Source organism: Eurypyga helias, unplaced genomic scaffold (genome assembly GCF_000690775.1).
Source record: "Eurypyga helias isolate BGI_N326 unplaced genomic scaffold, ASM69077v1 scaffold7987, whole genome shotgun sequence".
Classification (NCBI taxonomy): Eukaryota; Metazoa; Chordata; class Aves; order Eurypygiformes; family Eurypygidae; genus Eurypyga; species Eurypyga helias.
In genome coordinates, this window is record NW_010263654.1 from 100,592 (window position 1) to 125,839 (window position 25,248).

The 25,248-nt window shown below is 47.5% G+C and overlaps 1 protein-coding gene across 2 annotated transcripts in view; it reads left to right on the forward strand.

The window, feature by feature from the left end:
* Window positions 1-25,248, forward strand: part of COL6A3 (collagen, type VI, alpha 3) — a 53,114-nt gene that overhangs the window by 17,315 nt on the left and 10,551 nt on the right. For both annotated transcript variants that reach the window (XM_010156122.1, XM_010156121.1), the window contains exons 7-39: window positions 570-1,190; window positions 2,303-2,902; window positions 3,492-4,094; window positions 4,492-5,094; window positions 6,739-7,085; window positions 7,579-7,657; window positions 8,000-8,145; window positions 9,574-9,666; window positions 10,042-10,095; window positions 11,102-11,173; window positions 12,139-12,165; window positions 12,276-12,320; window positions 12,426-12,479; window positions 12,662-12,724; window positions 13,130-13,195; window positions 13,884-13,937; window positions 14,623-14,658; window positions 15,148-15,210; window positions 15,519-15,581; window positions 16,303-16,365; window positions 17,049-17,111; window positions 17,855-17,905; window positions 18,444-18,479; window positions 18,585-18,647; window positions 18,767-18,829; window positions 19,467-19,499; window positions 19,610-19,646; window positions 19,757-19,768; window positions 19,928-20,421; window positions 21,048-21,147; window positions 21,626-22,324; window positions 23,634-23,742; window positions 24,490-24,764. In XM_010156122.1, the coding sequence (XP_010154424.1) occupies window positions 570-1,190; window positions 2,303-2,902; window positions 3,492-4,094; window positions 4,492-5,094; window positions 6,739-7,085; window positions 7,579-7,657; window positions 8,000-8,145; window positions 9,574-9,666; window positions 10,042-10,095; window positions 11,102-11,173; window positions 12,139-12,165; window positions 12,276-12,320; window positions 12,426-12,479; window positions 12,662-12,724; window positions 13,130-13,195; window positions 13,884-13,937; window positions 14,623-14,658; window positions 15,148-15,210; window positions 15,519-15,581; window positions 16,303-16,365; window positions 17,049-17,111; window positions 17,855-17,905; window positions 18,444-18,479; window positions 18,585-18,647; window positions 18,767-18,829; window positions 19,467-19,499; window positions 19,610-19,646; window positions 19,757-19,768; window positions 19,928-20,421; window positions 21,048-21,147; window positions 21,626-22,324; window positions 23,634-23,742; window positions 24,490-24,764 (5,787 nt within the window). The remainder of the gene's footprint in view (window positions 1-569; window positions 1,191-2,302; window positions 2,903-3,491; window positions 4,095-4,491; window positions 5,095-6,738; window positions 7,086-7,578; window positions 7,658-7,999; window positions 8,146-9,573; window positions 9,667-10,041; window positions 10,096-11,101; window positions 11,174-12,138; window positions 12,166-12,275; window positions 12,321-12,425; window positions 12,480-12,661; window positions 12,725-13,129; window positions 13,196-13,883; window positions 13,938-14,622; window positions 14,659-15,147; window positions 15,211-15,518; window positions 15,582-16,302; window positions 16,366-17,048; window positions 17,112-17,854; window positions 17,906-18,443; window positions 18,480-18,584; window positions 18,648-18,766; window positions 18,830-19,466; window positions 19,500-19,609; window positions 19,647-19,756; window positions 19,769-19,927; window positions 20,422-21,047; window positions 21,148-21,625; window positions 22,325-23,633; window positions 23,743-24,489; window positions 24,765-25,248) is intronic.

Sequence of the window (25,248 nt, forward strand, 5' to 3'; positions counted from 1 at the left end):
GCCATTTTCACTTGGATGTCTTTTCCAGCAAATTCTCATTTTGTCTGAGCATGTACAGGATTATTTATTTATAAGTCCAGTGACACCTGAGAAAAGCTTCTCTCCCTCTCTTCTGCTCCCTGTGAGCACTTTCTCTGCTGTATGCCTTTTTGTTCAGAAACTCAGTTTTCTCTGGCACCCAAAGATCCCTGATGCCCCAGACTCCTGTTGTATATTGCAAAGCCATGTGCCAGGTTCCCAGCCCCCTTGGGAGTTGATGGCTTCTCCCAGCCTCAGGTAGGAGATGGCACCCGGAGCCCCTTGGCACTCTATTTCCTATGGGTCTATGATTCTATGACTCTGTGTGTAAGGCAAGGCATGTGTTGCACTGTGGTTTCCACGGACTTCCACCCATCTGCCTGTTTGACAGGGATTGCATCTGATGGTAAAGGAACCGAACCGCAAGACCTTACACCCCACTTTCCTCTCTCTGGGTTTTTATACTCCTTCAGTTCACTGTATAAAGAAAATAATAATCACTGCACAAGAGAATCTCACTGATTCCCCCTTCCCTTGTTTGTCTCAAACAGTAGTTGAGAGAGGTGAGAAGAAGGATGTGGTGTTTCTAATTGATGGCTCGGATGGTGTCAGAAGAGGTTTCTCTCTACTGAAGACCTTTGTCCAAAGAGTTGTTGAAAGCCTGGATATTGGCCGTGACAAGGTCCGTGTCGCCGTCGCACAGTACAGCAACGTCATACAACCCGAGTTCTTACTCGACACCCACGAAGACAAAGCAGATCTCATCAGTGCCATCCAGGAGCTGAAGATTATGGGAGGATCTCCTCTGAACACTGGAGCGGCCCTCGACTATCTCATCAAGAACGTGTTCACAGTGTCGAGTGGCAGCAGGATAGCGGAAGGTGTCCCGCAGTTCCTGATTCTGCTGACTGCTGACCGGTCCCAGGATGATGTGAGGAGGCCCTCAGTGGTCTTGAAGACGAGTGGCACAGTGCCCTTTGGCATTGGCATTGGAAATGCTGACCTCACAGAGCTGCAGACCATTTCCTTCCTCCCAGATTTTGCTATCTCTGTGCCTGACTTCAACCAGCTGGATACGGTGCAGCAGGTCGTCTCAAACAGAGTCATCCGGCTGACCAAGAAAGAGATAGAGTCACTTGCCCCTGATCTGGTTTTTACATCACCCAGCCCAGGTGAGAAGACGTTTGTGTCTGCACCGAGAGCCAGCGGCGAAATATGATGTTTAGTCACATCATGGTTGCAACACAAACTGAGAAAAGCAAAAATGGTCATGGCTAAGACTCCAAGTCCACCTTGGTCTCACTGTTGATGTAGGTAGTGTTGGTAGAAGCTGCATAATTAAGCTGAGTCACCTTTAAGCCCAGTCCCTCATGGTGGTCTGTGTTGTATTCACGTGGAAGACCCACGAAGTGAATGCTATGACTTTAATCTTGTTTTAAGTTGATGGTTTTTAAGTCCATGCTATTCCTCCTGGAATGGAAATTGCATCATTTAGATGCTACAGAGACTCCTTCACACCACTATAGATCAAAGTCAGCTTTCTGCTAAATGTAAGACCTGTTGATGTGTCTTACATTTGCAACGCTCATTCAGTGGGGGAAGGGAAACTGCAAGCAGGCATCAGGAAAAGGATCAGATCCTCCATTTCTGGTGTCTCTTGGGAAGAAATCCAACCAGTATATGCCTGGGATGACGGGTACCCGCACCAGATCAGTCTGAAGTCTAACATCCCATTTTATCTGTTCTTTCTCTTCAGAGTCAGACTGCTTTCCTCCATCCCCATTTATCAGTGTGATATTCAGTCTCTGACCTGAATTACTACTGCAGAAAACATTTTATTAGGAAGCAAAAATTCATCCTGGAAAGAAAGAAGCTGAGGGAATAGTAGGATAGAAGCCTTCCTAGATGTCAAAGCCAAGGAAAGAGGGATAGTACTGAGTGTAAAACAACCCCAGGGTGCTTGGCAACGTGCCCTAAGTAAGGAGCATCACCGAGCTAGATTTCCTTGGGTGGAGATCCCACAGGAAATTATTGTTGCAGATTTCCCCTGCTCCCTCTTGTTTCCTTTGCTCTGGAAGTTGCCATTCTTGTTCTGCCTGTGGATATGCCTAGCACACTGGTCTTGACTCTGGGGTCAACCCTGGGGCTCCCAGGAGATATCACAGGCAATGAAACAATAAGCATCCTCCCCATGGCCCAAGACATGGGTCAGTGATGTTGATGATGAGCTTAGCTGCTCTCCATAAGTAATGCCTGATTCTGACTGCTGCCTTCTTGCCTGCAGTGGGTATGAAGAGGGACGTTGTGTTCATGGTTGATGGCTCACGCTATGCTGCCCAGGAGTTCTACCTCATCCGTGATCTCATCGGGAGGATAGTGAACAACCTGGACGTAGGTTTTGACACCACCAGGATTTCGGTGGTCCAGTTCAGCGAGCATCCCCACGTGGAATTCTTGCTCAATGCCCACTCCACCAAGGATGAGGTGCAGAGCGCTGTGAGACAGCTGCGGCCGCAGGGTGGCCAGCAGGTGAACGTTGGGGAAGCCCTCGAGTTCGTGGCCAAGACCATCTTCACCCGGCCCTCTGGGAGCCGCATAGAGGAGGGCGTCCCTCAGTTCTTGATCATCCTCTCCTCCCGCAAGTCTGATGATGACTTAGAGCATCCATCACTCCAAGTCAAACAAGTCGGGGTGGCACCTATGGTGGTAGCAAAGAACGTGGATCCTGAAGAGATGATACAGATTTCCCTTAGTCCTGATTATGTATTCCAAGTCTCCAGCTTTCAGGAACTCCCAAGCCTTGAGCAGAAGCTGCTGACTCCTATTGAAACCCTGACTGGTGACAAAATCAGACAGCTGCTGGGAGATGTGCAGCCACCCGTAGGTAAGGCTCTGTCAACACCAGCTGCTTCTGGGTTGCTACTGAAGTAAATGTTGCTGAAATGCGTAAATAACCTTCCATCCCTTCTCAATAAACCAAAGTTTTCCTTAGTTAAAGTAAAGGTGTAGCATCTGTACAGTTCTAGAAGGAAACTCATACGTATGTGGGAATTCTACTCAAGTAGTTAAATACACTATAACTTGAAAATTTCAAGTTTTGATTTTCAACTCAAACACTGCAATGTGCACAATTGCCTTTTCCTGTTTAGCAGCTCTCTAGGAAAGAGACATAAATCTGGGGCAAAATGAAGCTGGAAACGTTGACAAATCGAGAGAAGAGCATTAATGAGCAAAACAGATAAGGCTCTGAGTAATGTACGCTTTGAATATTAGGCAGATTGTTAACACACACACATGCACACTTGCATGCAAGCCGTTTTGGAGAGTCTCTCCAAAGCACCACATCTAAAGCTGGCTAAAATATGCTGCGCAGTTTCACATCACATGAGAACAGAGAGCACAGAAATCCTCCAGCAAAACTTAAGCAAAAACTTGGCACACAAATAATTTCCTCTGTTCTTGATTTCTTGCAGATATTTCTGGTGATGAAAAGGACGTAGTCTTCCTCATTGACAGCTCTGACAGCGTTAGGGCCGATGGGCTTGCTCACATTCGGGATTTCATCAGCAGAATTGTTCAGCAGCTGGAAGTTGGGCCAAACAAAGTGCGAATTGGCGTGGTGCAGTTCAGCAATAACGTTTTCCCTGAGTTTTACCTGAAGACCCACAAGTCCAAAAATGCTGTCCTGCAAGCCATCCGCCGCTTGAGGCTTAGGGGAGGGTCCCCCGTGAACGCTGGCAAAGCCCTAGACTATGTGGTGAAGAACTACTTCATCAAGTCTGCAGGGAGCAGGATAGAAGATGGAGTGCCCCAGCATCTAGTTGTCATCCTTGGAGACCGGTCACAGGATGATGTCAACAGGCCCGCTACCGTGATCACTTCGACAAGCATTAAACCTCTGGGTGTTGGAGCCAGGAATGTGGACAGGAGCCAGCTGCAGGTCATTACCAACGATCCTGAGCGCGTGCTTGTGGTACAGGATTTTGTGGGACTCCCAACTTTAGAAAAGAAGGTGCAGAGTATTCTTGAGGAGCTTCCGATACCTACAACAGAAACACCTGGATTTTTAAGACCTGGTAAGATTGTTATTCATCCTTTAGACTTTTCTGGACAGAGCACAGAAAAAATTGTGTAATGTGAAAATGATTCTATAATAACACCTTTTGATCCCCAACCCTTGCATCGATTTAAAGAACACTTTGAAGAATATTTTGTTGAAATAATAGAATTAAATTTGAAATGAGATGAGAGTGTCTGTCACAAAAAACAAGTAGTGTTTGTATGAAGTGTAATAAGTGTTGTATAAAACCTTTCTTCTTGTACGGACGTAAAATCATGCCAAAGACCAATGAAACTGAAAAGGTAGGAAGGAGAGAGAAACACAATGCTACTTCACAAGCACTAAGCATCTTAATTATTATAGAGGGCAGAAACAATTACTAATAACAATGTTTTTTCTTGTAATCTTTTCAGTCGGTAAAAAGCAGGCTGACATTGTGTTTTTGCTGGATGGCTCCATCAATCTGGGAAGAGATAACTTCCAAGAAGTTCTCCAGTTTGTCTACTCTGTGGTGGATGCCATTTATAGGGATGGTGACTCTATCCAGGTAGGGCTGGCCCAGTACAACTCGGATGTCACTGATGAGTTTTTCCTCAAGGACTATTCCACCAAACCTCAGATTTTAGATGCCATCAACAGAGTGATCTACAAAGGCGGCCGAGTGGCAAACACCGGCGCAGCCATCAAGCATATCCAGGCAAAACACTTTGTGAAGGAGGCCGGCAGTCGAATTGACCAGAGGGTGCCCCAGATCGCCTTCATCGTCACGGGTGGGAAGTCCTCTGATGACGGACCAAGTGCCTCCATGGAAATTACTCAGAAAGGCGTCAAGGTCTTTGCAGTCGGCGTGAGAAACATCGACCTGAAGGAAGTCAGCAGGCTGGCCAGCGAGAGCGCCACAAGTTTCAGAGCATCCACAGCCCAGGAGCTCTCTGAGCTGAATGAGCAGGTCCTGGTTACGCTGGAAGCCGCTATGGAGGAGAAATTGTGCCTAGGACCGACGGACGTTACAAGAGGTAAGTGTGATCCCTTCATAATGTGCTCAGGTTATTCCCGGGGGTGGTTTTTAATATCCAACATGTTTTGATGGACTTGTCCAGCCTGCTCTTGTGCTTCACCGACAGCCTGAGGTGCAGCATGGGCTGAGGCCTCCTCCATGAGCATAGCAGTAGGCTGCAAACCTTTGGTACGAGAGCTGCCTGTCCCTGTACTTCAGCACGTGAATGACCGGTGTACTGGCAGAGATGGCATCGTGATGGAATAATTTCAGATATGAGTAAGGCACTGAATCACTGGCCTCCTACCACTGCATCAGAGGAGCTCCTTTATTTAGCTGCCTTTGGACTTCCTTCTCAGATGTGTAGGGACATGACGCCAGTATCATGTTGTCTGAAAAACTTGTTTAGTGCCAAAACAAAAAGTGATGGTCCTCATTTTGCCCACTGTGATGCTAACAAGCCAGTTGGTCTTCTTGGCCGTTCAGCCCCTGGCATGCATGGTGTGCTGGAAGTCAGAATTTCTCTTGCCAGAACACCCAGGGTGCCCACTTGATCTTGTGACAGATATATGAGAAAAAGCTTAGGGCACAAGTGGTTGTAGTTTAAGGTAAAATTACCTTAAGAAGGAATCGCATTATTTGGCTACTCCAGAAGCCAAGTGAAGGGAATTGGGGTGAGTAAGCAAGTTGGTATTGCCGTCAGACCAGGCTCCCAGCAGCTGGTTTAACTTACTATAGTACGGCAAGTTGTACTCCAAGCACAAGTGGCTGCGGCTGAGCCCTCTGCCTTTTGAGCGGAGCCGTCTTCCGAACCTCTGGCAAAGCTGAAGGAGAGCCACATCAGCCCTGAGCTGAGCAGCAGTTCCAGCCGAGAGGAAAAACTGAGCAAGAGGAAAAGCAAACTGCTGCTGGTGGTAACCATGAGTGTTTCCCGAGCGCAGCAGCAGTGTGATTAATATCAAAGAAAATTCAAACACCTCTCAGTTTGAAAGCCCACGTAGGCACAGGAGATGTTAAATCCAGATGAAAGGCATCCAGCAGCCTGATCTCCTCGTGTTCCAGACCACCGGCAGCTAGATGGCTGCAGCATGGCTCCAAGCCCACACTAAATACTCCAGCAGAAAGACAAAACCATGCGATGCCTCATTAGCTCAGGCTGAAAAATTCAATGTCTCTTTCTGCCCTACTTCCCAGCTATCCCATATAAATCCTAGCTCCACCTTTCAGGGGCTTTGAGATCAGTTACCTGGTTGTCACCTCCTACAACCCCATGACTGCAGGGTGGCTGCTGCAAGCCCAGGCAGAATGTGCATTCACCCTGACAGATTTTCACACAGGGGAGAGAAAGCAGCAGTCTTGGCCGCCTGCTGAAAATGCAAATTTCTGCTGGTCTTGGTTTAGTCAGCTCCCCGCAATGCTAAGCAACAATTGTACAGGAAAAAAATAAATTAAAATTAATAAAATGCAGATTTTCCTAGGTTACCATTGCTATGATGAAAGGAAGTAGAAGGCACCTGTGTATCGAATGGTGGCAGTTCTTGATGCAGAGAGTGTCTTCTATAATGACTAACAGAATAATCAGGAAAGTTTGAAAAGTTTAGTTGAAAAGCTGTTGTATTGCTCAACGGTGACGGTCTCCTCTCTTTCTGCACTTCCCTTTCAGATTGCGACTTAGATGTGATAATTGGCTTCGACGTCACGGATGTTGGGCCTGGACAAAATATCTTCAGTTCCCAGAGAAGTCTGGAGTCCAGAGTCGAGTCCACGCTGAACAGAATAACACAGATGCAGAAGATCAGCTGCACTGGCAACCAGACACCCAACGTCAGGGTAGCCATCATGGCCCAGGCCCGGGGAGCAGCTGTGGAGGGACTGGACTTCTCTGAGTATCAGCCTGAGCTCTTCGAGAGGTTTCAGGGCATGCGCACCCGTGGGCCCTATTTCCTTACGGCGGACACGCTGAGGTCCTACCTGAGCAAATTCAGTTCCGTGCCCGCTGGCAGCACCAAGGTAAGTCAAAAGCAAGGCCACTGGGATGGTGTTGGCCAGGAAAGCTGACTTCTGATGTATTTGTATTGGTAAAGCAACCATAAATTCATAATACGTTTTTTAAAAACTATTCGTTAAATAAATAATCTTATTCCTAATAAATTTGGTCACTTAAGCCCATCTTGTTTTCTGCACACTCCCTGCATTGTCAAGGTCCTGTCCTGACCATGGCTGAGTATCGCTGCAGCCAGTACCTATGAGCACTTCTTGACTGCAAACTCTTCCTTTCCAGCTATTTCCTTCTTTGTGCTTTAGCAACAAACACCTGCATGATATGAAGTGCAGACTCCTGGCACAGAAATGCAAAGCTCTGTGGCCTGGAAAAGGGCGTAGCAATTCCTCTATCTCCGCTCAGATGAAGCATCCCTTGGAAGAAGGGTCTTCAGGTTGCACACTGATGATGTTTCATACCTGAAGTATTTGGGGTTCTGACATAAATTTTTTTCTCTCCCAGGTCATAATCCATTTTACTGATGGTGCAGATGACTCGATAGATGAGCTGGAGACAGTTTCATCTGCTTTGCATGCAGAAGGTAACTCTCTTACTCTTCAAGGCAATGATTATTGTCCATGTTAACATGTGGCCCATTTTACCACCATTTGTCATGGATCCACCAGCTTTTGATAGTAACGAACAAGGATTTAATGACTTCTACATGCACTTGCTCTTTTTCATTGCCTTCCTGATATTCAGCTGCCTGCTGGTACCTAAGGGTGTGGGTAACTTGCACTGAATGTGCTTGTCCTTGATTGAATAATGCTCCATTTGCAACCAAAGAGGTGGATAATGACCTGGCCTTACAGGGGAGGGGGCCCAGGCTCTGCAGAGCACCTTACCCCATCATGAAGCCCTTTCTGCTTCTCCCCCCTCTCAGGTGTCAATGCTCTCATGTTTGTTGGGCTGGATCGAGTGAGCAATTTTGACAAAGTGATGCAGCTGGAGTTTGGACGTGGGTTCACCTACAACAGACCGCTCAGAGTTAATCTGCTGGACTTGGATTTCGAGCTGGCAGAGCAGCTTGTAAGTAACTTGGCACAGGCAGCTCTGCCTTGTAATGCTGGAGGAAAGCCGATGTCTGGATCTCCTGCGGGGCTGAACTGTGGCTGAATTACACCCTCTTGGCTCTGGTCCTCTCCCTCCCTACCTCACGTCAGCTCTTTTTATAGACGCCACAGCAAATAGAGTTAAGAGCAGATCCTGGTACTGCCTGGTCTGGTACCACTCCTGGAGAAGTTCTACTCCAGCCGAGGCTACAGCGCATGGGATTGGGTCAAATGGGATGGACATCAATCTGCTGTGCTAAAAAAGCCCATCCTCTGCCTCCATTTATAATGTGGGGTTTTTTTAACCTTATGGGTAATGCACTGTCATGCCTTGTCAGTGCTAAATCTCTTGCAGAAAAACTGCTTTCTAGGTTTCTTTTCCCAAACTGATAAGCTGCCTGTATTCCAGACATGCTTTAAACAGATTAAATTTTCCTTTCTTCCTTATACTTCCCTATATACTTCTCTATACTTCCCTATATATATATAGGAATATATATATTCCTTAATTCCCTCCAATGTATGTAACCCCACCCGAGTACATTGACTTTGCTATCAACCCCAGTATGTCCAGTTGCTACCAACTTCACATCTGCTACCAGCATCACTGAGCTCCTTTTTGAGCAGGTTTAATAAGACTAGGCTTAACCACTGATCCCTGCGGCAACCTTGCTGGGCGCTTCTCTGCAAATCAAAGTGCAGCCACGTGGGAGTGAACCTTGTCTTTGGGGATAAGAGCTAGACTTCAGCCTATCCCCACGTAATTCAGTTGCCTAGGAAAATCCTTTCAAAACGTAAATGTGCAAAGCTGGCAGGAAATGTTTGCAGCCAGCAATGTACTTGGCAAAGAAAATGATATTTTCTTTTTCTTTCTAGTGGATGATGCAAAACCAAGCTGTGATTTCTCTGAATCCGTATCTTTTTTTTTTTTTTTCCCCTCCTTTTTCTTTCTTGCTGTGTGCTCACAATTTGTTCTTAGCCTGCGGGTTGCTGGTGAGCTACTTGCTGCAGTGACTTTCTTGTGGTCTATTCCACAGCCTGGATTGTTTTTTTTGGAGTTGATGTTGTTCTCTTCAGTGAAAGATACCGCTCTGGTGTCTGATCTCCTAGTAAATGCCCTCTACAATTTCTGCCCCAGACAGTTCCCATTTAAACCCTTGCCTCTGCTGTCCAAAAGACAATGTTGACTGCTGCTTCCTAACCATGCAACCTAACCAGTCTGCCAACACACACCTCTTTCTCCTGCTGTCGTGGCTGTTTCAAGGCAGAGAGACCCCAAAATGCTGCCAGACCAACACAGGCACAGGAACGATTGCACAGACCCAAGGGGTTGCAGGAGTTGCAGCACCGAGGCTCTGCCAGGTTTCTAACACTTTCCTGTTGCATCATGTGCCTTCTGCTGCAGGACAACATCGCAGAGAGGACGTGCTGCAAGGTCCCATGCAAGTGCTCGGGGCAGAGAGGGGACAGAGGTGTGCCGGGCCCCATAGGACCAAAGGTAGGTCACCTCAACTGGGGATGAAGAGTCCCTGTGCAAGGTCAACGTCCACCACGGTGGTGGGAGATGGGTGACGTTCAGGCTGCATACATCGTAATGGGTGGTGCTAATGGGGAGGTCATCTTCACTTACGTCCCATTTTAAAACTGGCCCTGGGCCCTGCACAGCAGTTGGGAGCTGCTCTTCTTCCCTTTCCTCACCGTTTCTTGTGAAACAATTTAGGGATGTCAGAGAGAGATGTTTTTTTCCATTAAGTTGCTTACAGAGATGATCAAGGAACTGCTTTGTGTAAATTTAGGAAACCCTTGAATGTCAATTTAGAGGGAGATCACAGGACTATGAAAGAAATGCGGAATCCTCGTTGTTGTCTTCTAGGGTGCCACGGGTGATCTTGGCTATGGAGGCTATCCTGGTGATGAAGGAGGACCGGTAAGTGATTGCTCCTGCATGGTACTGCCCAAATTAGGGACCTCACCACAGAGAAGTGCTTAGAGACACTGTCAGTAAATATTTTATGCTGGGGATGTAGAGAAGGGTTAGATAAGAGAGCAAGCAGAACTTTGTGTCTCCCCTAGCTGATGGCCTGAGTTGCTGGTTCCAGCTACTCTTGGGAGGTCAGTAAGGAATTCCTTGAGAGCTGGAGAAGGCATGATGCAGGGGGATAACTCCTGTTATTTGGTGTGACCCAGCTCTGTGATATTCCTCCAAGGCACTTGGGAATGTTTGCAGCTGGTCCCAGACACCTGTGAGCACGGCAGTGAGATTGTGAACACAATAAAATCCCTAACGCCACTGAAGCTGCAGCCTATGTCAGTTATCCATATCACATGCAGCTGACAGATTTGTGTTAGTCCAAGACGGGGTGTTTCTACCCATCACAGTGGCAGACAACACGAGTCCCATGACTTCTTACTAGCATTGTTCCATCCAAACCCTTACTTCATGGATCCCATGTCACCCCCGGAATAAACAACTCCCCAAGTATCACACCCAGGAGGTGAAGCTGAGGCCAAGGAGCTGGCGGTGCTCATCGCTTTTCCAGTATCACAGGCAGAGGCCAAGAGCTGCTGTCAGATATCGCGTGCAATGCAGTGTTTTCCTGGGGCTGTAGGGTCAGGATGGAATTAGACATATATGCAGAGCTCTGAGGGCTTTTCCTTGCCATTTTATTTCTGAAGGAGAAGTTTTATAAAGCTCTTTCATAGCTGAGAGTTTGGCAAGGATGTTTCTCAGCAATGGAGAGTCAACGTCTACGGGATGAAGGTTGTGGGCAGGAGACGGTGGGGTGGCTGAATATTGACCTTTCAAAACCTGCTGCTCCATTTACTCCTGTGCTTCCAACCCACCTCCCGTGCTTGCTGATGCATGCAGCTCGCTGAAGAAATGTGCTTTGCGGGCAAATACTGACCTTTGCATTTTCCCTTCCATGCAACAGGGTGAGCGTGGACCACCGGGTGTGAATGGGACTCAGGGTTTCCAGGGGTGCCCCGGCCACAGAGGAACCAAGGTATGTTCAGAAGGAGCCTGTACAGAGCAGGCCCGGATTCTGACTGGTGGGAGTCCACTGAGGGCAACTCCTGCTGCGTTAGGATGTCACACAACAGCCACAAGTCCACTTGAGTGGACCTGGCCAACCACCAAAGCTTTCGGGAGGTGTCATGGCCTTAGCATTGCTATGAAGAGCAAAAGGGCAGCCCGGTGACCCAAGCTCCATCTGTAGACAAGGCTGATTTATTTTCTGCAGTCTGGCTCTAGGGGAAAGATGTGAGAAGAGACGGATTTGTCCTTAATACCAAGAAGTGGCGTGTGCGTGTCTTGGCCCAGGACTGGGACAGCGTGTGGATGGATGTCTGCTGTTGGGGAGGCGGGAGGAAAGTGAGCCATGGCTGCTGCTTTAAAGAGCAACCTTGAGCACATGGTTCAGGACAGCAGCTGTGCCATAAGCCAGAAAAGGTGGTGAAACATACAATATTTATGGGAAATACTCAGCACTATTAAGGGGATGTTTCCTGCCATTTGGTCTGACTGCAGGATCCCCTGGCAGGGAGCAGAGGAGTGCATGAACCAAACCCATTACTTGCAGCTGAGATACTGAGTCTCTTTAAAAAGCTGTTCAGCCTCAGACAATGGCACTGTAACTGGATCTGAGTCCATATAAAAACGGGTGCAGGGAGAAAGTAAAGGCAGTGGAGAAAGAGTTGTGGCTAAGGAGCAAGCTATTTTATTGGATCAGCTGGCTAAACCCCATGATGCATGTATTTTATCTTGGCACGAGTGTTGAGGAGGTAGCTGAAGAAGGTGGTTGTCCTAAGAGAAATAAGGGACAGTCGAACCCAGGTGCATCAAGTCCTGGCTGTCCTGAACTAGTCCTGGCTCCGAGTCTGCCACCAAGCACAGCCCCCACTTCCCCACTGCTTCTCACCGTGATGAACAAGGCAAAAGTGGAGTAACTCCCTTTTCTGATCTCTCTAGGGTTCTCGGGGATTCCCAGGAGAAAAGGTATGGAGCTATTTCCTCACGCCACAGCGGTGAGCGTATGGATGCATCAGTATCCCCCTTCCGTTCCCCTTTCCTTTAGTGAGCGTTTGCCCCTCACCTCTCTTCTGCAGGGTGAACTGGGAGAAATGGGTCTGGATGGCATTGATGGAGAAGAGGTCAGTCATTTTATTAATTGCTTTTCTCTTTGTAATGAGATGCTTCAATGAAGCATCTAAGTGCCTTGAAACCGGCGTATATTCTAAAATATTTTTCTTTTTCAGGGAGACAAGGGTTTGCCTGGCTCCTCTGGAGAGAAGGGATACTCTGGCAGGAGGGTAGGCTTTTTTCATATTTACAATGGGGCTAAGTGGTGGTGAAAAGGCGGATTTGAGTCAGGGGAGGGTGGAAAGCCATCATAGTCCCCTCAGGGCTGAGGACTCGGGCAGAGATATGTGGCAGCAGAGGTGTGTTTGGCAGGTAAGGGCTGCTCTCACTAACTCTCCACCTCTTCCTGCAGGGTGATAAGGGAGTTAAAGGCGAACGAGGAGAACGAGGTGACCGTGGGCTCCGTGGAGATCCGGTAAATATTGCTAAGGCATCTTCTAGATTTTCCACCCATTTTCCACCAGTCCTGGGGACCGTGGGCAAGCATGCACTCATGCTTATTAAAGGCCGCCTGACAGGGGCAGGTCCAGAGGCAGAGCAAGAATTCGGAGATGACATGTGGGTAACACATGCCTCTAGATACCAATCCGTCAATCACTGTTTCATTATATTAAAATTCCCTTTCCTCCTCTTCAATATTTTTATTTTTCAGTTGAAAAGCTCTGTCTGTCTGAAAACAGCAATAATACTTCATCTAATTCAGTCAGAAGAGACGAAAGGAAAAGCAATGTTGGTTCTGAGCTATAGCAGAGCAGCTTACGATGTCTGATTTTCGTGTCCCACTGAACACAGATGTTTCTCATTGCTCTGTTGCTTTCAGGGAGATTCAGGAGCTGATAACACTCAACGGGGAACCAGAGGCCAAAAGGGTGAAATTGGACCAATGGTAACGTTTCTTTGTTGTCTTTTGTTGTTTTTTGGTTTTTACAATAGGATGGGACAGAGAAATTAAGAAAAAAATGCTGATTCCAGAGATGTGTATGTTTCTTAAACACATCGTGCCTTGTCAGATGGAAACATTTTCCACTAGAAAATGCTGTTGGTTTGCAACCAAAACTTTCTCTGGGAAGACGTCAGTTTAGAAGATGTTTTGTGTTAAAAAGCACTTTTTTATTTTTTCCCAATTATTATTTTACAATGCCTTTGGGGATATTGTCACTGAAAACAACTTTATACTTGGAAATTAACTTCATATGTTCTTGTGAGTCGTATGCATAAGCAGAGAACTGTTTAGATGATACCAAATCTGAACATCCTGTTTCACCTGAAACCTTGGAAAAAAACCCAAAACCAGACGCTCCTTGGAAAATTTCGTCACTAATTTGTTTTCATATCAGCTCAAAATAAAAAATGCATCTTAAAATGTCAGAATTCCCAAAGAATGGGGATGTCGGCTTGTGCTAGCTCGGAAACCTGGTGGAAAGTCTCTGTGAGGTGTTAGAAGGATGTCCACCCATGCGGGAATATTGAATAACTTCTGTCAGTGCGCAGAAGGATTTGTTTTGAGAACTAAACCTATTTTTCCAGTGCCTGCTTATCTCAGGTCTCTCACTTGAGTTTTGCTTTGCCCTTAGGGAGAACCAGGTCTGGTGGGGGAGGACGGACAAGTCGGTGGAGTTGGGAGGAAGGTGAGCTGCCAGACCCGCAGTCAGTGGGGGCCCAGCTTAGATTGCCAAGAGCTTTTTCCCTCCTGCCTTCTCATGTGTTTTATTTCACAAGCGTCAGGAGTTCAACCTTTAAAAACAAGCAAACAAAAGAAACAAACAAAAAAAACCCCACACACACAAAAAAACCCCACCCCAAACACCAAAACCCTCAAGAGGAAAATGCCTGGTGGTGTCCTGGCCTGTGTAGGCTTTAAGGGTCTAATCCTGAATTTATTCCCATGCAAGTAACTCAGCACTCAGATCAGTGGAGCTGATTTACTCTGGCATCTGCATTTGGCTGCTGTTTTTGAAAGGCAAAATCCAACTGGAACTGGTGTAGCTGGGACATCTGGGAATGCATTCCCTGCTGCTCCGCTGCCGCCTGTCCCTCGGAGTATGTGGTCCAGGGACTGTGGCACGCCCCTGCATGTGTGAGGGAGCAGCTCACCTATGCGGTGGAGAGCTGGGGGCTTTGTGGAAGGAGAAGACGTGCCAAAGTTTGATTCAGAGAGCTGGCCATGTGGGTTTCTCTCTCTCTCTCCAGTAGTTTAAACCATTCAAACATAATTTTGGATTACAAGAAGTGGTGATACAGGGATCTTAAAGCAACAGAGAAGCATGTGCTTACACACTCGCATAATGAGTCTCATCATTTCTTTGTTTGCAGGGCATGACAGGACGAAGGGGACTGATAGGAGTTAAGGTAAGTGGTGATGGGGACAACTCCTGATGCTCCTGCCATGCCACCCACCAGGCAGCCACACCACCCAGTGGGATGTGCCAAAATGCAGGCTTTGTTTCTTCCTCTCTGCCTCCTCTCTCTTCCAAATTTCTCTCCTCCTCCTCAGGCTCATCTCTGTATGCTCCTTACTGGACTTGGTGCAAAACCGGGTGGGATTTGCAGCCCATTTTCTGTAACATTCCCTGGTCAGATGCTTTGTCTGCATGTTGCTGGAGCAGTATAACGGGGCCAAAGTATAAAGGACATTGATGTTCGTTGATTGCAGGAGGCAAATTACTCCCCCAGTTTTGTGCTCATTCTCTGCTATAACCGTATTCTGCCAGGAAATCCCAAACAACTGTTCTTCCTTGATCTTTATGCAGCTGTAAATGTCCTGAGGTCTCCTTTCCCTCCCCAAGGTGGGAAACATCCCCCCATGCTAACCTGCCTTGTCCTGTTTTGCACTTCAAGGGTACCAAGGGATCGCTCGGTCAAGCGGGACCGGCAGGAGAACAAGGCATGAGAGGGCCACAGGTCAGTGAGCTTACAGCAACATAAATGTGTTACCTCACGATGCTGTTGGGTTATTCCATCACAGCCACTTCCTCCAAGAGTCTCAGCAGCGAGGACTGTTGGGATTTGGGTGGTCTTGGGTTCACAGTGGCCTGGCGGTCCTGCCTGGGGCATCAAGCCTGCCGTTGCGCTCACACCACCGAAGGTGGGACGTGTTTACAAACCATCTCTCGAGCACTGTAGCATTTGCTTTCCCTCACGATCTTGTGTAGCACTGGTGTGTTTCTGCCCACGTGTGTTGACACAGTCTCTCTTTTCTCCCTGCACAGGGTCCGCCTGGCCAGCTTGGCACCCCAGGCATAAGAGGAGACCAGGGCATTCCGGGACCCAGGGTAAACCCTTCCGCTGCTTCTCAGCCATTGACCCAACCATGCTCGGCAGGAACGTCTCGCTGAGCTAATAAGATGCAGCCAGTGTGTCTTTCCATTCCCCTTTCTAGGGAACCAACTCTGCTTCATTCTCTTATAACACACACTTCCAGTATGATTCTCCTCTCAAATTAGGCCAAACATTTCTTCATCAATAACTACAGAAAAGAAAGAGTTAAAAGCAACCACAAAGAGGTCAGGACTTCAGCGTTTGAGCCATTATCTTTTGCAATCACTTAAAGAACATCCCTGAGTGACTGGCAGGGCATCCTCTGTGATGTTTCAGCCTCTGAAGCTGGAGCATGACCACCTCCCATGCTGGCTGGGGGAGCCCCTGCATTTATTTTTTCCCTCCTGCTGCACACCTCAGCAAGACTCGTGGCCATAAAGCCAGACACATCCTGCATTTCCCCGTTCTGAGCAGGACTTTGCCCCTCCTGCTTATACCTTCCCAGGGCGGGTTCTCTGGGGATAATATAAGTTGCTGCTGCTATTTGTGTTGAACTGACTTGGTCCTTCAGCTCTTTCTGATTGTGAATTAGACATCTGGAGTTCGTAAGGTGCTTTGAGAGGCACTGGCCCTAGTAGTTAATACATCTAATTCTATGGTCACCCAATCCCCTAATTTCTGCCACCCAGTTTCCTTGACACATTGCCAGCATGTCTCTCCCTGTTTCCATTCCAGGCCGGTGGTGGACCACCAGGAACCCCAGGAGAGCGGGGCAGGATCGGTCCCCTGGGACGAAAGGTATGTCTTCCTGAATATTGGGCATCAGCAACAAAAACAGCAATGAAAAGCTTCTGTATAAGAGTGAGCTTAACAAAAACCAACTTGACATTAATCTCTTGGAGCAAAATGAGCTCATTTTCACTGGCTTGCACAGTGTGGAGTAGAGCAAGTTCAGTGCTCTTTTTGTTCCATTAAGCTCGTGTTTCATTGCACGGGCAGAGAGGCAAAAGTAATTGAGTAACTGAGATTCCCAAGCAATTTTTCCAGGCCGGATTCTCAGCTAATGCCCACATGGCGAGGCAGTTGTGCTGGATCTCTCCAGACCCTCCTTACGGTTTTCTCACTCCAGATTCACACACACAACTGGTTCATTTCCATGGTTGCTCCACAGTCCATTTGCACCTACAAAATCCCCAGATCTTGGGAGCTTTTATTTATGCAGTGTTTATAAAAATCAAACACCATCCTTTGGTGAGAGCTGGCTGGTATTCCAAGTCAGCTTTCCTGAAATCACTTAAAGGTCCCACTAAAGAGCAAGCATTCTGTAGGACTGGTGGCCTTGCAGGTCGAGTCATGACTTTCTGCTGCAAGTACTGCAGAAGACTGGTCTGTGTTGAAGAAAACAGTGCTGATGGGGTGGGGAAGGCTCAGAGTAGCAAGAGGTTTCAGCACATGCTTTAACAGATGCTCCTGTTTTCCAGGGTGAGCCTGGAAACCCTGGACCCAAAGGGCCAGTTGGACAGCAGGGCCCTCGAGGAGAAATGGTAAGTGTGGCTGTTCACTCACACCTTTAAGGATGAACCCTCTCCTGTGGCAAATGGGCCACAGCCTTTCACAGCAGAGTGTTTTTCTCCCCTATGGACTTTGCATCCTGAACAGTACAATATGAGACACGGAAATCCGCTTTATGTTGTCAGCTGGCATGAGCATAGTTGGTAACGTTAGTCCCTTCAAGGAAGTGAATTATATTCACTTGAAAAGTGACTTTTAATGTCTCAGAGATCAGTCAGCAGGGCAGAGGCTGTCCGGAGTTGCTTGGCCTTGTCCTGGCTCATTGCATGAGGCATGGGTAGACACACTGAGCTGACCCCATGCCCCATTCCAACGTAACCTGTAAAAAGGATGTATTGACTGAGTACTTTCAGGGGGCCTGATTCTCATTACTCTGTATAATGAGGAGCCAACTGAGGAAAAAAATGGTTTGTGCAAAGCAAGGAGGACAAGTTTGGGTCAAACAGAGCTATAAGTGCACCCTTAGCACCGACTGAACTCCTAACCTGCCCCCCATTGCAGACTTCTACCTGGGTTATGCTCATTATATGTGTGTCCTAAGCAGGTTTTAATTCAGATTTGTGGTTTTGGTACCACCTTTTTTGCATCTTTTTTTGGTTTTTTCCTTGCAATGATTTCATCTTTGGAAGACTTGTCTATTGATGCCACTAGAGCTGTGAGGTTTAAGCTGTTCACATGTGACTGCATATTAATGACTTTAGCTTTCCAATTTTAGGGTGATGATGGACGAGACGGAATTGGTGGCCCAGGTCCTAAAGGCAGAAAGGTAGGTGTACGCTCAGCATGCTCATCTACAAACATGAGTTACCAAGGACAAGGAAATAGCCAAGGTCTCTGGTGCAGGTGAGAAAGGGCAGAGCCTAGGCAAAATCAGATACACAGAGGGGGAAATCCCAGCCCTGTGTGTACGCTGGTGAGAAGATCAGGCAAGGCTCTTCAAACCTTTCCCTTCTGCCTTTGTCTTGGCTTTGCCTACGTAAATTGGCTTCTCCAAGGAGGGAGCATAATGTGGTCATACCTTTTAGCCGGAGAGCCCCATGAATGTCTGCAGGGCTTTTAAGACAACGTGTCAGCATCTCAAACAGCTCCCCTACAGTTGGAGTTAACCTTAGAGGAACAACCAGACTTTAAAAGGAGTGGCTATTTGCTTTTTATTAAACATATGAGAAACAAAATTCCAAAATGCATTTGCCATCTCTCTTTTTTCCCTCCATCAATTAATTCCTTCAGTTGTTACAGATCTGCCTGCAGAATCAGGTCCATTTTTTGAAAACACATTCAAATAAACCTTTATGTTGTTTCAGGGAGAACGCGGCTTCATAGGCTACGCAGGGCCCAAGGTACGGTGCAGCCCATGAACTATGCATTCATTTTCTGAGCAAAGTAGCCGTTACCTATGGTCCTGTGCAGATCTGGAGCTACCATTTGTGTTTTTCCCTAACCAGGGTGAACCTGGCGACCGTGGTATTGCTGGAGGCCCCGGCCCTAAAGGAAACAGAGGCCGCAGAGTAAGTTGGACCATGACACAATTTTTCCCTTCTGCATGAACAGCCTGAAAGATGCCCCCATCCTGGGAGACCTCCAGATGTTCATGGAGAGGACAATTCTGCTCTCTCTCTCTCTCTAGGGAAATGCAGGAGATCCTGGGACACCTGGTCAGAAAGGAGAGGTTGGATACCCTGGACCATCTGTAAGTGTTCATTGCATTGATGATGGAGCCTCTGGCTTCCTCCCTGGAGAGACTCCTGATTGCTTCTCTAAGAAACATGATAGCCCTTATTGGTGCCAAGGATTGAAAAATATGCCATCACCACCTCCTGCTGATTTCAAGTTGGGCAAATTCCTCTTTATTTGTCTTGGCCGTGTCCCTGTAAATTCCTAAAAAGCTGTTTATCATTGATAAATATTCACCCATCCTCAAACCGCAATGCACAGCAAAAGGAAAAAGGCTCTTACTGTGATTTCCGCGTGGCAGTATGCCACTTAAAGCTCCTTCGAGGAGGTTCTCAGCTCTTTATCATTTATCACCCCACACATGATACGGTCCGTGACCAATCTGACTGGCACAGAGTACCCTCGGGCGGCCAAGGTGACTTGACCTGCTTTGCACGTGTGAATCTAGTGCGTTGTAATTGTCCGTTTTGGGTTTGGCCTCGGCTAGGTTTTCTCATGGAAAACTTTTCCCCCTGTTGCTGGAAACACAACTGAAAACAGGCACGTTTACCCTTAGCTTCTGCATGACCCCTGGTTAAATAATTATTCCAACTGGGTTCATAGGACACTCTGAAAATACACATTGCACTTAATTTATCTTTATTTTTAAACAGGGACTTAAAGGCGACAAAGGAGAATCCAGAGATGTAAGTGCGACATCATTTCTCTCTTGGTTTGAAATACTTTTTTGTTGGCTGTGTTACACCTCTTTTTTCTTTTTTTTTCCCCTTTTTCCCTCTCATTTTATTTTCTAAAGCAATGTGCGCTTGTGCAGAACATCAAGGACAAATGCCGTGAGTACATCAGTGCTTCGCTAATTCCCTGTCTCTACCCTCCTATGCCCATCATGATACACGGATGGGACTGATCAAACTGCTTTTTTTTCCCCCCATCTTTTCCACAGCTTGCTGCTATGGTAAGTCACTTTCAGTCCTCTAAACCCAGTGTGAGTGCGTGGAGAGTTGTTGCTCTCCCCACCCAGGTGGTATGAATGATTTACCCCTGCCAAGGACGTGGTCCTTGTACCCTGAACTACTTGGGGGCACTATTTGATCCCAATACACATTTATGGCAGGTCCCAAGGAGTGTCCTGTCTTCCCAACTGAGCTGGCCTTCGCTATTGACACCTCCTCGGGCGTTGTGAGGGAGGTTTTCAACAGGATGAAGCAAACCGTGCTCAGAGTGGTCAACAACTTAACCATCGCTGAGAGCAACTGTCCTCGGGGTGCCCGGGTGGCCCTGGTCACCTACAACAATGAGGTCACCACAGAGATCCGCTTTGCTGATGCCAGGAAGAAATCGAGCCTCCTCCAGCAGATCCAAAACTTCCAGGCAACCCTGACCACGAAACCACGCAGCCTGGAGACTGCCATGTCTTTCGTGGCCAGGAATACCTTCAAGCGTGCCCGAAGTGGCTTCCTTATGAGGAAGGTGGCTGTCTTTTTCAGCAACGGGGACACAAGAGCCTCCCCACAGCTCAACGACGCCGTGCTGAAGCTCTACGACGCCGGGGTCATGCCCGTGTTCCTCACCAGCAGGCAGGATCCGGTTCTCACCAGAGCACTGGAGGTCAGGGCCACTCACCCTTTCTTTCATTTTCTGCTCATGACCTCAGTCTGGTTTGCTGGGAAGATTGATGGCGTTTGCTCCCACAGGCAGGGGTTGGCTTCCACAGGCCCTTCAAGTGCTTAGCGCTGAGCAAGCATTGCTGGCCAAACTCATGCAGCATGTCTAATCAGGAGAGAAATCCAAGACACGGCAAATACCGTGAGGTTATGACAAGCCATTCGTTCCCCAGACCAGGGCTGCAGCGTGCCAGGTGTGGTGTGAAAGAGAAGACAGTCCCCACAGCGAGAAAGGTCTGGCAGAAAGGCAGAGTGTGGGAAGGTAGAAGTACGGTAGCTTTGTTGGCACAGAGAGAGTGGACATACAGAGATTTGAAGCAACAGAAAAGCCCCAGATGAGCACGCTGAGCACTGCTTCAAATCCTTGACCCTTTTCTTGGAACTTACATCTTTAAACTAGTCCCAGTAGCTGACACTGGGGGCATTAGGATCTCCCAGATGGGATCAACCAAAACCAGTGTGCTCAGTAGAGAATCTCTTAGGCTTGTGGCTTGTCCTCCCTTCCTTTGAGCTGAACATAACAGGAGGCAGCATTACTGACACCATGTTTTTCTGTTTGCACCTAACCAGATCAACAACACGGCAGTTGGACATGCCATTGTTCTTCCAACCAGCAGCGGTCAGCTGAATGAAACTATCCGCAGGCTCTTGACTTGTCACATTTGTCTGGGTAAAGCATCCAATTTCTCCTCTGAACGTTGCCAAATCCTTCTGTTTTCACAGCAGTCAGTAGTCAGGGATGCAGAAGGGAAGGCTGGTGAGAATCAGTCCTTTTTACTGCTGAAGTCAAAGAATTCATATTCTAAGGCTGAGTTGAAAACATTGCTGTTGTGAATGAGGCTCGCTGGCCATTCTCCACTTTGTAAAGAGGAGCTCCTTTTTTGGCTGGTTCCCACTTTTACAGCCCAAATACCGACAGATAAACGCTCTAAAACATGGCCTTTTGCCACTTATGATAGAGTGCTCCAAGGCAATTTAGGCAACATTTAGGCAATGTGTTTTGGGATGAAATTACTTTGGTATCAAGGAATGGACCAGTGAATGTCCATGAGTTGATAGTGTTTCATAGGATGCAAGACATTTCTACAATGATGAGACAGGGTCAGCTTCAGTTCCTCCAGGTGAAATCTACTGTATTTCTTCCCCAGATGTGTGTGACCCTGATCCTGTCTGTGGTTTTGATAGCCAGAGGCCTGTATTCAGAGACAGAAGAGCAGCCCCAACAGACATAGACACTGACATTGCCTTCATCATGGATAGCTCAGAGTCTACCACCCCTCTGCAGTTCAACGAGATGAAGAAGTACATTTCCCACCTTGTAAGTAACCTGGAAATCAGCTCTGAGCCACAAGTATCTCAGCACCATGCAAGAGTGGCAGTCCTCCAGCAAGCTCCTTATGAATACGAAACCAACTCAAGTTTCCCGCCAGTAAAAACTGAGTTTTCACTAACTGATTATGGATCCAAAGAGAAGATCATTAATTACCTTCACAACCAGATGACCCAGCTCCATGGCACAAGGGCTATAGGAAGTGCAATTGAGCACACAATCGCTCATATTTTTGAAAGTGCACCAAACCCTCGGGATCTAAAAGTCATAGTCCTGATGATGACCGGAAAAGTGAATAAAAAAGAACTTGACTACCTGCAGAAGGTTGTTATTGATGCAAAATGCAAGGGGTACTTTTTTGTTGTTTTGGGCATTGGCAGGAAGGTGAATGCCAAGAATATCTATAGCCTAGCTAGCGAGCCAAACGATGTGTTCTTCAAATTGGTTGATAAACCAGGAGAGCTTCATGAAGAGCCCTTACTACGCTTTGGGAGACTGCTGCCATCTTTTATCAGAAGTAAGTATGCTGCAGCCCAAATATTATGGAAGGGGCAACATGTGACCTCAGAGGGGTTAATCTGCCAGGTTTGACCTACCTGCCTGTTGGTTGGGTGGGCTGTAGACTGACCACCTCTTTGGGCAGTGGAGACCACTGAAGTTAGTCTCTTTTTAGATGTTCTGTACTGTTTGATCTGTTGCCGCTCATAGGTCCACCTGGTTGAACATGTCTGGGGTTTGTTCACTTTGGCCTGGGGTTTTGTTGGCCATCCCAGTCCATGCCATGCCATGCCATGCCATGCCATCCCATCCCATCCCATCCCATCCCATCCCATCCCATCCCATCCCATGCAGTCTGCCAAGTAGAGTTTGCACTCCTGTCTGGTTTGGCTTGGTCTCCATGGGTCGACCTATGGGATCTGGCCTAATCCTGCCTGGCTTGCCAGTCATGTCTGCAACATGTCCCATAGCATCTGGTCTTGCTGGGCTCTTGGCCCTCTGCAGCCTAGCAGCCTCCTAGCACAGCCCCTGAGCTTGCTGAACACCAGCATATCTTTCTTCCCAACTTCAACATAAACACCAAGTCTAGGAGGCATTTGGATGTCTCAGGCTGGGATCTGGAGTTGCTTTATGCAGATTTAAGGACCAGAGGAACAGGGTTCTTTGGGCAGGGATAAATAATGCTGCTGTGTTTTGGGATGTCCAGATTGTGCCTTGAAAATCTATGTCAGCCTAGCTACAGACCCCGGGCTGTATCTCCAGCTAGAGCCAACAGCCAGAGATCCTGAACAGACCTGGCCAGCAAGGACAAGAAATGGGAATTTTCTGGGAAAACCATTTTTATCAAAAAAGTATAGAAAAATCAGTCTTTTGGGCTAATAAACCACTGGTTCAGGAATGTCTTGCACCAAGAAAACATACAGCACATCTTTCCTGGAAATAAATGTTTAGGTTTTCTCAGTTTGCTTTTTTAGTTTACCACTTACAGGGGTCCTGGAAACTTCCAACTCTTGAAAAAAATATTAACTGTGTGGTGGGAAGTACCTTGTTACAAACAAGCTGTTTACATGTGACAGACTAAGACACACAGACTCTGCTATCTTGTAGTTACTGCTCTTGTGTTTGTAAATTGGAATAACAAATGTCCCAGCCCAGGATGCTGCGGTAACCACGTCAAGAGAGATTCCATTGCTTTTATTAGAGCAAGCAAGAAGATAAGAGGGTGGTTGTTTTTTTTAAAGTCAAGAAGAAATATATGTAAAGTGTTGTTGGTAGGTAACCACCATCCTTAACACCAGTGTCTAATGCCAGGCTCTCTCTGTCTCTAGGTGACTTCGCTTTCTACCTGTCTCCAGAGATAAGGAAACAGTGTGAGTGGTTCCAGAGTGATCAGCAAACCAAGAACCAGAGCCCCGGGCACACTGGACACAAAGCAGTGTAAGTGGTGGTTTGTCTGTGAGAGAATGAGCTTTGCTAACAACCTGGCTGAGGGAGTAGCCTTTGCTTCCCAGTCCTTGTTTGGAAAAAGAAAGAAAAAGCAACTTCAATGCTAACAATCAGGATTATCAGCATTTCACGAGTTCCTTCAGTGCTGTGTCAAAAGAGAAACAGATGTATGTACTAGAGACAGGTAGACAAGTACACATATAATTTTAAATTTGGGTTAAATTTCATATTTATATGTGGATATATAAGGATATGAAGGAGGTATATGCTACTGTCATCATGCAGGTCAGGAATCCCAGAAAATGATAGTGATTTGGGGGGTTCCACTCAACAAACCATTTTCAGAGGCTGGGCTGCCCTAGACTACCTGATATTCAGTATCCACCACAGAAATTTCTGAACAGAAGTGAGAGTTTCTGTCACCAAGACTCACTCATCACTGTCTGATGAGTCCAGAGCTGTCCTGGCTTTAGAAGGTCGAGCCCCTTGCAATCAGGCATGTTACAGATCCATCTACTGAAGTGACTTTCATGTGCGTACAGTTGGTGTACACAGACTTGTGCCCCGAGTGACAGGAACCTTTCACTGCTTGGCTGCGGGCTTATCTAAAGCTGACAAATATGCTGACCTCAGGGAGGTTCTTGCCAATGGTTTCTGCGTCACCTCCTCCCCACTTCCAAAATTCTGCTTCTATAGAGGGCAAAAAACACACCGTATCATCTGCTTTTGCTTTGACAGGCACGTGGCACCCAATGTGACCGTAAGCCAGACCCTCGGTGCCAGCACGAGCATCAAGCCTGCTGCAAGCACCAGCGCCCACCCCAGAACCACCACTGCCAGCACCACAGCCCAGACCAGAACCACTGAGCAGACCACAGCCAGCACCGTGGTCCAGGGGAACGCCACCACCACCACGCAGAGCGCGGCAAGCACCACCGCCCACGCCAAAGCCACCGGCCGCAACGCTGCGGGCACCAGCACCACCGCGGCCGGCGGCAGGAGAAGACAAGGCGGTACGTGAAAGGCTCTCCCCAGGCGAGCACTGCTTCGCGCTTGTCTGTGCCACGGTGGGCTGTGGCTTTTCTCCCTCACCAAGAGGATTATTCCTATGGGACAGATCACTAAGAGGCCAGATTTTGTGCTTGCAGAAACAAGTTTTTAGGTGCAAAACTGGACATCTGCACAGGGAGGTTGTGTTGAGAATTTTGTGCAAAACCGGGTGGAAGGACAGGCTGTTTCTAGGCAAAACACAAGCAGGACATCTAAACGTGGGATGATCCATCATCTGCTGCCTAGCTCAGTAGTAGAGTGACCGAGCACTTCTCTTTCTACCATGGCCCGTTTGCTTTCCATGTTTTTCTTGTAGCGTTACCCCTTGGCTAAGTTTTGCTATTTACGGTGATTCATACAACGGCATTGTTTGAATTCTCCGTCAGCTAATATAAATAGTTCAGTGAGTTCATCACCGAATCAGTGTGGAGACCTATTTGGGAATGC